Below are 16,335 nucleotides of genomic sequence, written 5' to 3'. Positions count from 1 at the left end.
GTTTGAGACCGAATGTCACCACCGCATGTCATCTCGGAGAAATAGACAAGCGTTGTCGTGAGCCCGCTTTATGTTCTGCGGAGCCACGCCTTGAACTTCACTTTCACGTATACGACAAATCCCTCGCAATGCGAGGCTTTCGCCGTCTCGTGGCAAGGTATGACTAGTACACAATCATCATGTCAGCGACCTAATTGTGCACACAGGCCACAGGGAGGAATGCGCCTTTACTCTCACATTCATCGAGGCAAGTGTACTTGGGTGAACACATTTCATAGGAAACTTTTGACCCAGTTACATATCTACGCGCAGTCGCTGCCAGTCAGCATTCCGTCGTCTAGCGTCAGCAATGGACGAGGCTTCTACCAGTTACCACTGCCGGTCAAAGCCAATCAGCAGCTAGTCGTAGTCATGTCGGACTCCAGTGGCTTTGCTTCAGGCGGAATATCCGATGTAGTCACAGTAGACCAACCACAAGACAATGCAGCTTGTGAGATCTCATCACTAGCTGAGTCTAGCGTCTTTGTCCAAATCCAATACCGCGCTGTCTGGTTCCCGGATTGAGGGGAGACAGTCTATTCCCAATCGACGCCACGCGTCTTAACGCACCAACGATGCGGCCGGGAACACGACTGACCTGTTCCCCCAATATAGTTCTCTCCCCTCGGACTTTCTAACTGTGCAACGCAAAAACAGCAGGGAAGGATACAGGGAACGCCTATCAGGCTCTCGTCTTCAGCTAAACAGTGCGAAGCTGTTTGGTTTTCGGAAACGGCATGCCATATGGTGTCCTGCAGCATGGATGCTCCGCGGACCCATCTGACAGTACGTACACAGTCCCATGTATATCGGGTCATGCCTGCAATGATGATGTCTCAATCATACATGTCCTCTGCTTGATGGCACCATATAGCAGTAGGTGTGCTCGCCACTGAAGCATGCCCCCCCCCCCACACACACGTACTTAATCCTCTTTTTAGAAGACCAATATATCTGCATCACAGCACGTGAGGGGCAAACAGAAATACTTCCTTACAAAAGCTCATTCTATACCCCCTTGTCTCTGTATAGACTACCTGGAGCGCGGACGCGACGACTCGACGAGGCAGACAATTCGAACTAGTGGAGACTCGACAAGTACAAATGCAACTAAGAGCTGCTCTATTGAACGAGTACAAGGTGGTAGCACAGGCAGTGGTATTAGGGTGCTATCAGTATGATGCAGAAGGCAGGTAGGTCAAAAGCCTGAGATGCTACGAGACGGTTCCTTTGGATACATACGATGGATGAATGAAATAGAAGACAGAATAGGAAGACAGGATACTAGAATACAAATACATTGATGCTTGCATCTCGTGGAGCTTCCTGCTTGCCATATTCATATCGTTGAGGGCCCGGCCAGTGGTTCGGGCGCCTCAGAACTGAGACCTGTGCGGGCAAATGCAGCCACCATGGAGTCCTGATCTTTGCGGCGTTTGTGTCGTCGTTTGCGGTCATCCTTGATAATCCGGGTTATGCGCCGGCGGTGCGCGTTGTGGGGGTCGGTTACAAGGTGTTTGCGCGAGTAGCAAGCAAGGTCAATGCTTGCGAGAAGACGAAGTGTCTCCGAATTGTTCTGTGCCTGTAACGCGATATCGTATTAAACTCAACACGACTTCATGTTTGACGTCTGCTCACGTTGAGGGACCAGGAGACTACCCGATTGCCTTCAACGCAGCCTATCACGACGAAGTTGCCTCGCTTCTCTGCTTGAACAGCGGCATCCTGGATGGTACGATAAGGCTGTTAGTGCATGCCCCTGTAGGCTGCTATGGTACACACCTCTCCAAAACTAGTCATAATCTTCTTCGATGCCGCTGACCTCACGACTTTATGCAGCTGATCAGCATACATACAACCCTCATAGCATATGGCTTACCAATGCGGTACGATTGTCCCGGTTGACCTGCACCTTCCTGCGAAACAATGCCACGACCTAGGTATGTCCACGCGTCCCTGTCCGGTCTCCTAATATGAACTTTGACCAACAGGTCACGAAAGGGGTCCCGGGCCTGCGGAACTGAAGCGACAAGTGCTCTCATTTCTTCATACAAATGGTCCATTTTGGTCAGAACTGGTACAACAGGATGTAGGCTACCAGCCGGCCAAGGGGGTTGACTGCTCACCTGCTTCTGCAATGCCACCAGCTTGAGAGACTGAGGTACGAGGTTCTGACGGTATTTGTGGGTTATAGGACTGAGAGGGTTCAACATCCATGAACGCCTCGGAGTCACCCATGAACGCCATGCCAGAGTCCATTGGGTGGTCTTCGGCCTGAACATGCGTGTCAGCTGCGAAATACTCGGGATTGCAGAGCAAGCAAGTTACAAGATCCATCTTCGGCAGGATATGTGCTGATTTCTTACGAGTTGAGTTGCACAAAGTGAACGTCGAGTGGTGAGAAGAGCTGGGACGTCGTTCAGGTCGAGCTCAGGTTCATGCCAAATCGGCGCCTTGGGCTTCGCGCGACACCATCACGTGACAATCATTAAAGCCGTGACACTGGAACTCTGGAGCGCGACGAAAGGTTCCCAACTCTGTATTCTTCAGTCATGATGCATGATGAGAATCCTCTACACATCGCGTCGTGAATAAAACATAATATCAGGTTAAGATTGGCCCTCATGGAATGCACAGGAATTACTGAAGTGAACTTGTAACTGGGCCTTGGTAACCTGCAATCATCTCAAGAGTCAAGCAATGGCAGCGGTCTGAGCGCGATTGGAGCGACATGCGACATGCGACGCGCCCGCAGCGCATAGAGCACTTCAGTTTCGGCTATGCATTGCAAGTAAGCCCTCATTATGTGAAGCACAATGGCTGATCCCATTACGCGTCCCATGAGGCCTGAAAACTCGCTCCCGATCTGCTCTTGACCTCAAGCTTTCTATGCCCCAATACGTGCGGTCTATGACTTCTATGCGCGTATTGTCTGTGTGTATCTACTAGGCGTGGCTCGACAGACCGTGACGAATGACTTACTGCTTGTACTATGTGAGTGACGACGCCTCGCATGTGACGTGTCTCCCCAATTGACTTGTAACAGCACGTCTTCTACAGCTTCTACGTTATATGCGCCCTTCTTACTCTTTCTAGAATGTCTATGATGTCTTTATGTATGATCGGCATGCGTAGAAATCAATCTCTTCTCGAAGAACGCGCGGTGCCATATGGAAGATCAGCACCAAAATCATTGTCTATGATCGTCCCCCCAGCAGTGCATTGTTTCCTAGTCGAACATTATGACAAAGCTCGTTTCGTGTTGTTGCGACAAGTGGCAGGCATGAACAATAGATGCAAGGAGTATAAAGACCTCAGAGGGCGTATGTAACGCCCACCAACTCTCCGCAATTTCAACGCCTCACGATGTCAATCCATGACAAAGATTACCTCCAGGACATCCTCGACGGGATGACGCTCTCGCAACAGGCCCGGGCTATAGGTCAAGACGATGAGGAAGATGCCACACAGGTGGGCCTCGAGGAAGATAACTATTGCATCTCACGATACAACAAGAAGGTCGGTGCATGAGCGAATGGTCGTCATGTTGATCTTTCAATAACTTCGTTTACCATCAGCGCGATCATGACGATGAGGACTACGAGCCCGGATCGAGCCCGCCGGATTCTAGCCAACCTAATTCCGCTCAGCCTGATGCTAGCCATGCGATCGAGCCTCCCCCATATGAGCTTGAAGCATATAGAACCCGCTCCTACTCCCGATTGCTATCAGACGTCCCGACGGAACCAATTGCGGATCTTGAGGACGACGAAGACGAAGACGGGACGTATATCCCCTCTCCGACCAGCAGCGCATCGGAAGGCAGTCATACATCGACCAGCGATTTCGAAACGGGCGTGGAGAGCGCGAGTACGTTCCCCGGAGACAAGCTTAATGGCAAAAGGCTGTGGTTATTCTCCCAGCTTTTGCGGGAAGTAGACCCAGCGAGGCACATGGAAGTGAAGGAACTCGTACGCAACTTGTGGCATTTATCTCGAAAAGACGCAACCAAAATGTACAACTTTTGGGCTAACCCGAAGCCTGAAGGGAGGTATGTTCAAACGAGATACCGTAGTTGTCTCTTCAACAAGCTTGGCTACGTAAAGCGCGTTGCGAAGGAAGAGTGGGATGAACTTTGAGCAGACGACGTGGATTTTGGCCTTGAGTGTCATCTTGTAATAGGTAGTACATATATTACACAGTTAGATTAGCATATGATATGTCCTTGGAAAACGACTGTTAAGGGTCATCGTTGCTCGGGACTCAGGTATAGACCAGCCGCTAAACAGAGGTTCCTTGGTGTGAATTGCACATTAATGACGGGTGTCCGTTTCGTGGGGAATGTTGCCATGAGGTCGGTTCTAGACAAGACACACTGTGAGTATAGCGTAGATGCAGTACATCAGGTTCGATAGCTTACGTCTCGATGCTTTCATCCTCCTTGTTGTGCGGAAGTTCGCCATTTGTAGGGCCCGTGCCATTCGTCAAGACGCCATTTTCCCGAGTCTTCGTAAGCGGCCCACCCGCGCTCTCCACGTCCCAGCAGCGCACAGTCCAATCAGCTCCGCCGGAGATTAACATACTAGATTCCGCACTGAAGGCGAGAGAATAAATGGACGCTGTATGGCCCGTCATCTTCTTGATTCGGCGGCCAGAACCAATATCCCACAGATTAATGGCGAGATCTTCTCCTGCACGGTCGTTCGTTGGACACCAACATTTTTACACACACAAAAAGAAGACACAACGCACCTGCACTAGCTAGATATCGCCCGTCTGGACTAAATGCGAGAGTCGAGACAATGCCTTGATGCCCGATGAAGACACGGACACAAGAACCCTTCTGTACATCCCACAATCGGGTTGTCCAATCACTAGAACCCGTGGCGAGGTACAATGAATTAGGATGAAAGCGGACACTCTGTATAAATCAGTTGAATGTGGTGTGTTTACTAGTTTCTAGGCCGAACTTACGTTGACATCGCTCAGGTGGCCCGCATATACTCGGAGTGCAGAGGTTCTGTCTGTTGACCACAGCCGTGCAGTCCTGTCTCTGCTGGCGGTTGCGAAGTAGATTCCCATAGGGCCCCATTGGACATCCCAGACTGGATTTTGATGTCCTCGGTATGCCGCAACGTTTGACATGGTATCTAGAGACCATAGCCGAGTAGTCGCATCCGCAGATGCTGAGAGCAAATAGCGGGGAGGAGCCGCTGACCCGCTGACAGGGTCGAAGGCAACCGAGTACACGGGGCCGCTGTGTCCAATCAGTTTGCGTGTGGTGTCTCCGCCCTTTTCGCGGACTTTGCGAAGAGATGCAGCTGTTGGTGTTCAGTTGTCAGCCAGGTGTTCGCTCTAGTGGCATGAAGCCTACTGACCGTCTTTTATAGAACTGGATTGAAAGTCGCTCCTATATCCTTTGAGCTTCTCGCCCTTAAGACTCCATAGCCGAATATAGCTTTCAGAGAAGCCGGCCGCCATCAAGGAGGTGTCCATGGAGAACGTGCAACACGGCACACTGAACAAATCATCGTGTCAATGCCAACGAACAGAAAGTATGACTCATAAGATAGACGTACCCTTCGCCTACATCGTGTAAGGTGTAGGCGCAAATACTAGGTAATGGGAGATTCCTTGGCGCATGCCCTTGCGACGCGGCTCCATGTGTGCTGGGGCGCTCAAGTCGGATCCTCTTTCGCGCATCGCGCACCCTCTCGACTTCCCTCTTCACATCAATAGTTTTGAAGGACGGAGGATAGGGTGGCAGGTCAGACGGAGAAGGAGCGACTACCCCTGGCTGCGGCGCTAGGGCCTTTGAGTACAGCTGAGGGTCATATTGAGCTCCCGGGTCGCGGTCCATCATAGCCTGTTCTCTCATGACGCGCTCTGCTTCTGCCCGGAGTTCTTCGGGTACAGGTGCCGGTCCTAGCTTCAACTCCCCCTTGGATGCGTTAAAGGAGTTGGGATTAGTGAGTGTTGCATTTCCATTCGCCTGGGGAATGGCGGAGGACAAGAGACCCGTAGACTCTTCCCATGCGTTCAGGGAGACGGATGTCGTCGACGATGGCGTTACTAATGAACATCTCGTGAGTATTCCGAGAGGTCCGCGTTGGTTGGAGCATACCGTCGAAACGTAGGTGGTTGTTTACCACTCGCAGCATTGCAGCTCGTCCTCGTTTTCCTTTTTCTCCTGAGAAGCCTTCCCCTTGTCCTGTTGCCTCGCCACCAACACCTTCTGTCAGCCAGCCAACAAGCAGGTCAAAACCTGAACGGCTCATCCGAATAGTATACTTCTCATTACGGAACCGCTGGGCAAGCTCATCGTTTTGCACATGCGCAGGGAGCAAGAGGGTGGATAGGTGGTGTAATGTGGCACTATGGGAAGGTCCCAACGAAGGGGAGAACTCGGTATAGAATCTGATGGCTTGAGAGAATGGAAGATGAGTTACAAGTCTCGGACAGAGAACGGTAATCGCAATACGCACCAGCTTCCTTGAAGCCATATTGTATGAGATCAAGGTAGAAATGGCAGAAAATGGGAAATAGGATAGGCCGAAACTCAGGCTAATTGGGGCTCGCATCAAGATTCATTTGCCTCAAGATACGTACATGCTCACTCGATACATGTCAAGCGACCCATCTACCCACGCTTCAAGCTCTCGGAAACCTTCTTGTTTGTCGGTTGGATCGAGCGACAGTATCTCTTCAGCACCGACCGCGTCTATGCTGGATATGAGATTTTGCACATTCGTTGAGTTGCCCAGGGATGCCAGTTCTTGCAAAGCAGTGGCGGGTTCCCTAAGGGCATTTTCTCCGGGTCGCGAGGGCCGCTGTGACTGCACAGCCTCAGACTTCACGAGTTCCTCAGAGCTAACTGTCGTCGACGTTGCGGCAGTAGCCTCCGGGTTCTTTCCCTTGTCATCTGAAGCAGGCTTTTCAACGGCCGCGAGAAATTCTTTTTCCGCACCCTTGTACCCTTTACTCCGCAGGTATTCGAGAATTGTGCGGTCAGTGGGGCTTATTGTGGACTCGGCTGAGGGTGCACTAGGATTGGCAGGTGATGTGCCTTCCGGAGTTGACGCAGAAGCCGTAGACATTACAACCCTTAGAAAGTGAGACCCAAGACTGAAGGATGGTTGTTCACAACAGAGCAAGGAGAGTGAGCCGCACAAGCTATATTCGAAGCCAGATGGCGGCACTAAACGGTTGGCAGTAATGCTAATGTAAGACGCGCGCAAACGAGGTACGAAATCATGCAGCCACACGTTCATTATCCACGATCATTGACGCGCCCACGTGACCAAGTCGTTTAACTTCCACTCGAACGAACCAGCTGCTACTCGTACATGCATTACTCCAGAAAGTATTGTACAAGAAAGTCTTCATGATGAACATCAAGTATACCTTCCTCTCCGAGCCCTCTTACTAGAGCCTCCGCGGCTTGTGCTACTGGTGCTTGACCGTGCCGGATATGAACGTTTCTGCGAAGTCCTGGAAGGTTGGGCAGACACAGCTGTCGCGCTCCGGGTGTAGCTCGCTTTGGCGCATTCCTTGTCGAACGCTTCAACAAGCACGTTGAAGTCGACCGAGTCCATGCTACCGAATAGAGAATGGTAGGTCGACCATTTTCCAGCCGTGAGCCTAGGTGAAGTGATGCCAAATGCCATGCGCGCCAGAAGACGAGGATCATCACGTTCTGGACAAGCATCCAGGATAGCTCTGATTTGTTTAGGGTCGGGAGTCGACAGTGCTGTCGGCGAGAAGTCCAGCCCTGCGCCAGACATGCAAAAGCCGCATTTTCCACACATCCCATCGGGGACGACATTGTCGTCTCCGAAGTACGCTGCCAAGGATTGCGCTAGGCCTGTACAGATATAGGTCCGTTGAACATGAGAAAGGCACGAGAACTTCCAGATTGTACTTACAATCGTCCGTTGTCACAAACTCGATGACCTGTCTCAGCTTTTCTATCGCTTCTTGTTCGCGCGTCAGCATCCCCTCATACAACTGATTCGCCAAGTCCTTGATTGCTGCGATATCTCTAGGCATGGGGTGGCGTGCATCCACATTGTAACGCTGACAGACAGATCAGCTAACACATACGCTGTCGGAGGAACTTATCACGGACCGTCCTGACTTGCGACGGCTTGCAAGTGAGCAACCCTGAGGATCTGATATGAGTTCGTAGATTTCGACTATGAAATATTATGGTTACCGTTGAGTTCCCAGATGCTGATTTGTTTGGCGATTTCAGTGCGGTCGATTTTTGCATAGGTGGCAGTGGAGACTGTATCAATCTATAATAGCACACAGACGTATATATGCGTAGACAACGACGAGTGCGGTCGAGAAGCCACGAACCTGGTAACCAGATGCCTTGGCGGTCCAATGTTTCCTGATCGTGATGGCTGCTGGCGACTTGTCTGCCATGACCTTCGACCAGCCGTCACCTCGACTCGGCGCAAGATCGTAGATGGTATAGAAAGGGGTGGTGGCCCTAATATGTCCGAAGTCCAGCTCGAGTTGTGCATAGCACAGGTTCAGCACAGTCGGCTGCACAGGATCGTCAGGGAGTACATTCACCCTCAGGCCATTTTCTCTCTTACGCGTATATCATACCTACAATGAGATTGTTGGGAAATGCAACCACGACCACGTGTGATAAGCGATGTACTCACTGTTTGGATTGCTGATATTGGTTGAAGTCTATAGTGCCATCGGGAGCGGGCTCACGCAATGCTACTTCTTGCAGCCACAGCTCTATGTCTCGCTTAGCGCATGTATCACCTCGGGCGAAGCCTTCTAATATAGGTATGTCGGTAGCACAGAGGAACATGAGACATGTGGACTCCAGTCCGTCTCTGCCTGCCCTTCCAACTTCTTGGCTGTAGTTCTCCAGCGTCTTTGGCATGTTGTAGTGAATGATCTACGCAGCGAGACATCGAAAACCCGGCTGGATAAGTAGCCACCTACGTGACTCACCTGACGAATGTTCGCTGAGGGGTTTGTTATATCGATGAGAACAGAAAACAAAATTGTCACTCGCCTTTGTCAATCCCCATCCCAAATGCAATCGTAGCGCAGACGATACCTCTATCCGAGTTCATAAATTTCTGTTGGACATCTTCACGTTGGTCACCGGGCAAGCCTGCGTGATACACCATGGGTTCAAGCCCATGAGGCATAAGATTGTTCGCTATCTCCTCCGCCTGTTTTTGTGTCGTGACGTAAACAATAGCAGGGCCTGTCCGCTCTTTGAGCATAGGAATAATACGATTGAGCTTCTCATTCGCGTTCTGAGCAACCTCTGCACGGAATGCAAGGCTATGCAGATGAATGAGCACACATGCTTTCGGAAAAGAGCGAAAAGCACGGACTTTGGGCGGAAGACGGGGGTTCGGAATACGCCTGCGAGAGGGTCGATGAGGAAGTTCTTGCAGATATCCTCGGCAACGGTCTTCGTCGCTGTAGCAGTTAAGCACAACACGCGCTCAACGTCCATTTCCTCAGCAAACCGCGCAATCTTGAGGTATTCTGGTCGGAAGCTGGCACCCCACTGACGGCTTGCTTGGCTCGTGGGTACAGCTCGGATGAGACGCTGCCACTTACCTGCGAAATGCAGTGGGATTCGTCAACTGCTAGCAGTGATATCTTCACCTGTCGCATCATGTTGACAAAAGATTCATTGTTAAGCCTGGGTAACATGAGCAATGTGGCTGGAAGCGTACACCTTGCTGTAAGACTAACCTCTCAGGAGCAACGTACAAGAGCTTCATCGAGCCCGAGACTACTTCGCTCTTCACCCAAGTAGACCGTTCTGCAGACAGAGTACTATCTAGGTTAGCTGCCTTGACACCGCGGTCGACCAGCGCATCGACCTGATCCTTCATGAGGGCAATTAGTGGCGATATCACGAGTGTGAGTCCCTAGCAATTGTACGAATTTCAGAGGTATCCCTGAGCATCAGGCTATATGCCTTACATCTAGACATAAAGCTGGCACTTGATACGTTAAACTTTTACCCCCTATTCCACTCCAACTGTGAGCAGGCAGAAACCAGTATCTATCGCAGTTAAGATCTCACCTCCAGTAGGAAAAAGCACAAGAGCATTGTCATTCTCTACAATCAGCCGCCGGATCACCTGAGAGACCGAGTGAAGTTGACGGTGGCGGCAAGTACACGAGCAAGTAGTGTACGCACCTCCTCTTGAGCAAGGCGAAATGAAGGAAACCCGAAGGTCTCTCTGAGTATTTGGTGGGCCTTCTCCATCTCTGGTTCACGCAATGACAGAAATAACGTAGAAGGCTATTGGACAGCTAAAGAGTAACAACGCGAGGCAGGACAAGAGTTTCGAGACGCGACCGTGACCATGCATCGCGTCGCGTAACGTGCTCGACACACATGTGGCGTGACATATTCGTCTATTGTCACATTGTTGCTCCTGCGAGCAGTCGCGACAATCCGTCTCAGCATTTCCTAGCATGTCGCGATCTTACAAATCTATTTGGGTGCATCCGGCAGGGAACGCGCCTGAGACGGCCAGAGGCTGAATTTGTAAGGATCGGTAAATGCAAGCAATGGAGTATCATGGTCGGATGTGCAGCCCGTTCACATTCCCACAGCAATTTAATTACTACAACAAAAGCATGGTTCACTCCTCTGCGGAGCGCCAACGCAACAAGATATGAAGCAAGGCAGGCTGATCAAAAGTGCTCCTGCATGGCGCACATGTAAGTAGTCGCACAGAATGTGGCAAAGCAGGACAAACCTTAGCGAAAGTGAAGTTGATGTTGGGAGTTGTCGAAGCCACGCAGGCCTCTTTGATGGCCTTTGCCATGACGCCAGGTCCGCAGAAGTACGTCTTTCTTAGAGTTCAGCATTCACGACTCTATGGAAACCATTTCGAAGTATACTCACGCCAACTTTCGTCTTGAGTTGCTCCTTAGTACCAGGGAGGTACTGACCCATTTCGATAGCCTGCTTCATGCGGGCGTAGATATTCTTCCAGTCCGGACGACCGAACATCGTACGAGTGCGAAGCAGAGTGAGGGGGTCATACTCAGCGCCTGCGTCGTTAAGGGCGATGTTCCATAGCATATCCTCGCCGATCTTCTGGGTAAGATAGATGTTGATGCGCAAGAAGTTGGCTACACAGAGTCGTTAGTTGCGCTCTATTTTGCTACGAATGGGCTACCCACGATCAACTTGGGCCTCCTCGACCTCCTGCAGGAGGGTCTGGAACCAGCCGAAGGACGGCGCATCACGGCAGACCCAAAAGAACTCGACCCGCTTCAAAGATTGAAGATTGCCCTTCTTCTGACGGTACCATATATGCTTCAAGATAGACGCAAACGGTGTAACACCTGTGAAGAGATCTTAGCATGTCTGAGAGAAATGGCAGCACAATAGAGTCTTACCAATACCGGCACCGACCAGAACAGCTACTTCGACGTTGAACACGTCTTCGGCCGGGGCGCCGTACGGTCCGTCGATCCGCACTGTTGGCAGAGGACGAGCACCTGAATCAAGTTCCACGAAGTCGCCACGCGTCCCATAGACGGAATCATCCTTCTCAGAGCCTATCATGGCAGCCTTCGTCATAGCAGCGACAACAGACGGCCCCGCACCCACGCGGTCACCAAGTGCCTGCGTGAAGTCACCGACCTGCCTGATATGAACGGAGACGTAAGGATCCTCGGGGGCCGAAGTGATCGTGAACTATAAAAACATCATGACAAGCAGACAGTCAGCTAGCAGCGTGGCATCAAGGACATAATTCGACCGTACCGGATGCCATTGAAACTTGGAGACCTCTGGGACCTGAATGAAGAGCCACTGTCCCGCGACATACTTGAAGCTCGGCTTGACAATTCTGAGTTCCATCGCCCCTGATATGATGTGAGATAGAGACACCATCACGCCGAAGAGTAAACAATAATCGCTTACCACTAGGATGAACGAGGACCTTAGACAGTCTGGTAGCACGCCTCGCCCTGACCTCCCTCCAAACGCGCTCTCCGAAATAAATGATTCCCGGCCAAATAGTGAAACGCCAACTCTCATAACCGAGGCAGAACTCTGCGTTATAGAAGGGAAACGTATCGATGTACGCTGCATTTGTGCTATCCCGGACGAAGCAACCATCGGCATGGGTCCAGAGAGCGATGAAGAAGAAGAAGGCCAGGTGATGCGTGTACCAGAATGCTTCGAAACACTGCTGGCGGACCTTGTGATGAGCGGTGGTGTACATGAGAACCATGCAGAGCAGCATGAAGTGCCCCGTGATACCACCGGCCTGCGTGTAATGGATTTGTAAAGCATACTCCTGGCGGACCTCTACAGACCGCTTTAGCCTACGCAAGAGGCAATCAACCAAGTGTCACATACGGGTTCGCTCGACATTGATGAAGTTCACATAATGAGCGGTGGTGTGAACCATGGACCAGAAAGCGAGACAGTATGCTGCTTGGCGATGGAACCAAATGTTTTCATCGGCAGGGAAGAGGAAGGCGACTTTAGGACGGATGACTCGGATGCAGTTACGCAGCATGGGAAGAAGCAGACAGGCGGCGAGGAAGGCCAAGACGAGACCAGCACCGCGAGATACCCAGACAGACCATTGCAGGGCATTGAGAGCAGCTAGTTTGTTATTCGTTGCCTGCAGCGAGGTTAAGAGTTCACTCGCACAGATAAGGTAGTAAATCGGCATACCTGCGCCCACCATCCATATGAGAAGAAGGAGACCTGGAGGCCAAAGAACAGGACGTTGAATATGAGCCTTCGGGGAGCGAGGAACTCGCGACGGAACCAGCTTTCGCCCATTGTCGTCCGCAATTAATGAGACAGATCAACTGCAGAGGTATCCTGTACCGAAAGAACTAGGGACGGGCCGGCCAAAAAAGGAGAACGACAAAGGAGAGGAATGCGTTAAGAGAGCGGAACGGGGAGCAGTCGTCGTGGGGAGGAAAAGAGGAGATATATATGTGGCGCTTTGTGGTATCATGGCCGCTACCCGGTTGTGACCATGGCAATTGTTCGACGACCTTTGATTGTATCGGGCATGGTCCGTCATCCACCTTCTATGGTGGATTCTCTTCAATTACAGGCTGACGACGGTAACACGGTTTGCGGGGGTTCTCAGGTACCCGTTTCCATGGCCCGGCGGAGCCACGGTCCCTATGCGGTCCCAAGGCTTAACTTAGCACGAGCTGATCATCTGTGCGATTCGTTGTGCATCGTCGCCGCAATGTGTACAAGCGTTCTATTAACAGACTCTGAGCTGTAGTTGCGAGTGAATATACACGCAGGCTTCCCAATCGATACAAGAGGCTTCCGACATTAATGCTATGTAGTCGCCGAATATGCTAGCACCGGTTCGCACCGCAACGCCGCCACGCATCATCGATTTCTCGATGCTTGCACCACATCATGTCAATGCTGCTTTACAGAGAGTCCATAGATAGCCAACACGAAAATAGCAAGAACAACCACCAACTTACGTCAACGTCCTTCATGATCATTGATGCGCCTCCAGCGCCTCACCCCTCGTACCTGTAAGCTACCATCGCTTCGATCCGATGGACATCTGTGCTGAAGCTTCGAAGCTTCACTTGCTGACTCTTGCTAGCCTCGATGGCGAGAGGGTCTGTATCCACCCATTCGTCAGCTGGGATATCAGCGGAGTCCGACGTGTAAGCGAGAATGTTGAACACGGTCGGCTCGTCGATGACAGGTAGAAACGTGACCGTTGATACGATCTGCTTGAGGATATTCCGTATCTCTGCCTGTATCTCCGCTTCGGGTTTGGCAGGTGCCCTGTGGGGTCTGTCAGTTCGTAACTTATGTTTTGAAATAGCATAGACATACGGCTCTGATGAATCAGCTGGTTGCTCGACAAGGTTGATGTCAAACACCCAGCGTTCTAGAGTTGTTCTCGAGTCTTTCGAGATGATGGCTAACACGAGCTGCGTGACAGAGCCGGTAAGGAGCCACTCTGCGTGCGATCGTCTCAGTAACCAACTGTGGGCATGGAGAAAAGAGAAGACGGACTGTTAACCTGCTTGAGAATCCTGTAAAGCACGAGTTGTCAACCTATGCTGCAACGCGAAGCATTGCATAGATACGCACTTATCAAGGTAATTCTCTAGGGCGAGGTCTTGTGTGACGAGGACCGTTTGCCCATACTTCTTGACCATGTGAAAGTCATCGGCAGGATACACACCACGCTGGAACAAGATGCTATTCCAGAATCAGTCGGGGCTGCTACTGCATGTCCGAGTGGCAACCTACGTGTTGGCAGCAAACTTGAAGAATTCGGTGACGAGGTTCGTAGACCCCTTGAGTGTGATGGCCTGGCGCGTGGGTGCTTGCTTGGTAGGTGCCATCTTCTCCGCAACAATTTGAGGAGCTCAAGGATGAAGAAAGTCTGAGAGACACGCCACAAACTCAAGTATGAACTCGACTTGCGCGCGTTCGCGTCACGGTCACGTGGTGAATGTGATCAGAAAGCGAGTGGCATCCCGGCATCCGTGTGGTATTGCCGCAGAGTATTATCTGTGCTCAACTGTATCCGTTATACTGAATGCAGTACATAACGGCTAACGTCAAGCCACCGTAGTGACTGCGATGAGAATTGAAACATGCAGAATCGAGGTTTCCTAGCAGGAGTACGCATACTAAAAACATATCAATTGCTCGTCCGCGCACATGCGACATTATCATCATAAAGCATATGGGGCTACTACTATGAAACGTCACCGTACCCTGAGGCTGAGCGTTATCTTGGTATTCCGGGAATAATCTCCTTCATCCTCTGTCATGTTTCTGACCCAAGCTCCATGTCAGATCCGGAGTCCACCGTCATACTTAACATATGCTCTAACATAATTTCTTCTTCTGACGAGCGATCCTCCTGGTCATCTACGATAGCATTCGACCGTTGATAAAATTGAGGACGATCTGGGTTCGGCAGAGGCGATCGAGAAGCGTGTGGAGGGACGGGGTGGTCGTGGCCTGTGGTACGATGTGAAATAGCTTTGCCAGCAGGAGAGTCCTCCTCGTCACTGGAATCGGAGACGACGGTGAGATCAATAATAATAGGCTTCCGTGAGCTCTTGGGTATTGGTGCGGAGGTCCTGGCGTTCGGCGTTCGCGGCCGAGAAGATGGGCTACCTAGCCTCCTGTCCGAGCCCCCGACAGACGAGACCACCTTGGACGTCATCATTCGATGAGCAGCTGACAACATAATAACTCGTTTCAAATGTGCAGGTTAAGTCTTGTAACAAGCGCACCCTTGACGGAACGTAGCGGAGATTCCGCGGCTCGGTATCTGGATCTAAGTGGCACTATCTTGCGTACCGCATGGCTGACCAATACTCTCGGTTTCTTGTGAGGCCTGTATACGAGATATTCTGGATCCTTGTCATATCTATGGCGCTTCTTCCCTGAACGATGCCTGTCGTCGCTGAGGAGAGTGCATTGAAAACTGAGCAGAACTCATACCATTCGATATATGTCTTCTGAGCCACGCTAATCAATGGTCGGTATATCTCTTTAACCCACTCGCAGAGAGCTTCGAAGCCCCTCTCCAGATAGTAAGCCCCAATAACCGTCTCGAACAGATCCGCCGTCGCCTTGATTTCGGGCTTCGTCTTCAAGATGGGAGCCGCAGCTGCTTCACCAAAGTTCCTGATAGTCAAGGCGCGTAATACAGAGCTGCTAACAGCTAAGATGTCAAGCTTCTCCGCAAGGTGCGAGAATGTGGCGTTAGAATGAAGCGCGGCGCGGACGTTCTAGGTGACGAGGAAGTCTGAGAAGTTCTCGTATGGCTAGGTGAGATGTATAACGTACTGTGTACAGATTGGGTGTCCCGTCAGGGATCTGCGCATACAACATGCGACCGATAGTCGCGTACATCAATGCATCTCCGAGAAATTCGAGGCGTTCGTTCTCATCGTGTGACCGGTCGTAAGGCGCAAGCAATTTGGCCCATGCAGCATCGGATAGAGGTGGCAGAGCCGCACTAAATTGAGGCTGAGAGATGGCAGTGATTATGGACTTCTGGATGGCGGGGTACAGAGGGGCCATGGCTAGAACTGGCGTACAGTGAGGCTATGGGAGTTTAAGACCCAATAGAAGGCAAAGGCGGCGAATAGGCTGGATAAACAGAGCGTTCTACAGAGGTTGACATGGACAGCCACGACTGTTACAAAGTCGAAACGAAGGACAAAGGAGAATAGGGACGCCACAGTGCCAGCCGCCTCGCATGCATCCCAACCCACATGACGCGCACCGAC

General features: G+C 51.3%; 7 protein-coding genes across 7 annotated transcripts; 1 reads left to right on the top strand and 6 right to left on the bottom strand.

Moving 5' to 3' along the window:
* Positions 1-1,378: 1,378 nt before the first annotated feature.
* Positions 1,379-2,298, bottom strand: POSPLADRAFT_1130446 (hypothetical protein; the record flags this gene model as incomplete). Its single annotated transcript, XM_024483956.1, has 5 exons — positions 1,379-1,621; positions 1,678-1,764; positions 1,822-1,868; positions 1,919-2,113; positions 2,166-2,298. The coding sequence occupies 5 exons, from the start codon at positions 2,296-2,298 to the stop codon at positions 1,379-1,381; spliced, it is 705 nt and encodes a 234-aa protein (XP_024344288.1).
* A 1,107-nt stretch (positions 2,299-3,405) lies between these two features.
* POSPLADRAFT_1030524 (hypothetical protein) lies at positions 3,406-4,178 on the top strand (the record flags this gene model as incomplete). Its single annotated transcript, XM_024476734.1, has 3 exons — positions 3,406-3,558; positions 3,618-4,090; positions 4,115-4,178. 3 exons carry the CDS (start codon positions 3,406-3,408, stop codon positions 4,176-4,178), a joined length of 690 nt encoding a protein of 229 aa, XP_024344287.1.
* Positions 4,179-4,285: 107 nt separating this feature from the next.
* On the bottom strand, positions 4,286-7,136 carry POSPLADRAFT_1128641 (hypothetical protein; the record flags this gene model as incomplete). The annotated part of the gene is made up of 9 exons (XM_024483757.1): positions 4,286-4,414; positions 4,531-4,730; positions 4,792-4,960; positions 5,014-5,342; positions 5,418-5,557; positions 5,619-6,111; positions 6,164-6,463; positions 6,525-6,603; positions 6,657-7,136. 9 exons carry the CDS (start codon positions 7,134-7,136, stop codon positions 4,286-4,288), a joined length of 2,319 nt encoding a protein of 772 aa, XP_024344286.1.
* Positions 7,137-7,433: 297 nt separating this feature from the next.
* POSPLADRAFT_1042702 (hypothetical protein) lies at positions 7,434-10,309 on the bottom strand (the record flags this gene model as incomplete). Its single annotated transcript, XM_024478153.1, has 14 exons — positions 7,434-7,903; positions 7,965-8,115; positions 8,168-8,202; positions 8,255-8,336; positions 8,401-8,638; positions 8,718-8,965; positions 9,013-9,016; positions 9,082-9,363; positions 9,417-9,562; positions 9,649-9,733; positions 9,787-9,965; positions 10,021-10,064; positions 10,124-10,181; positions 10,241-10,309. The coding sequence occupies 14 exons, from the start codon at positions 10,307-10,309 to the stop codon at positions 7,434-7,436; spliced, it is 2,091 nt and encodes a 696-aa protein (XP_024344285.1).
* A 434-nt stretch (positions 10,310-10,743) lies between these two features.
* Positions 10,744-12,862, bottom strand: POSPLADRAFT_1051627 (hypothetical protein; the record flags this gene model as incomplete). The annotated part of the gene is made up of 9 exons (XM_024480189.1): positions 10,744-10,755; positions 10,809-10,901; positions 10,958-11,187; positions 11,239-11,403; positions 11,458-11,758; positions 11,828-11,928; positions 11,987-12,376; positions 12,428-12,698; positions 12,752-12,862. 9 exons carry the CDS (start codon positions 12,860-12,862, stop codon positions 10,744-10,746), a joined length of 1,674 nt encoding a protein of 557 aa, XP_024344284.1.
* Positions 12,863-13,578: 716 nt separating this feature from the next.
* POSPLADRAFT_1127819 (hypothetical protein) lies at positions 13,579-14,424 on the bottom strand (the record flags this gene model as incomplete). Its single annotated transcript, XM_024483669.1, has 5 exons — positions 13,579-13,864; positions 13,907-14,033; positions 14,090-14,109; positions 14,168-14,278; positions 14,330-14,424. The coding sequence occupies 5 exons, from the start codon at positions 14,422-14,424 to the stop codon at positions 13,579-13,581; spliced, it is 639 nt and encodes a 212-aa protein (XP_024344283.1).
* Positions 14,425-15,384: 960 nt separating this feature from the next.
* Positions 15,385-16,126, bottom strand: POSPLADRAFT_1042699 (hypothetical protein; the record flags this gene model as incomplete). The annotated part of the gene is made up of 2 exons (XM_024478152.1): positions 15,385-15,831; positions 15,890-16,126. The coding sequence occupies 2 exons, from the start codon at positions 16,124-16,126 to the stop codon at positions 15,385-15,387; spliced, it is 684 nt and encodes a 227-aa protein (XP_024344282.1).
* Positions 16,127-16,335: the final 209 nt, after the last annotated feature.

The sequence above is a fragment of the Postia placenta genome, assembly GCF_002117355.1.
Source record: "Postia placenta MAD-698-R-SB12 unplaced genomic scaffold POSPLAscaffold_1, whole genome shotgun sequence".
NCBI classification, from domain to species: domain Eukaryota; kingdom Fungi; phylum Basidiomycota; class Agaricomycetes; order Polyporales; family Adustoporiaceae; genus Rhodonia; species Rhodonia placenta.
This window is presented reverse-complemented; position numbering and strand designations above follow the sequence as displayed.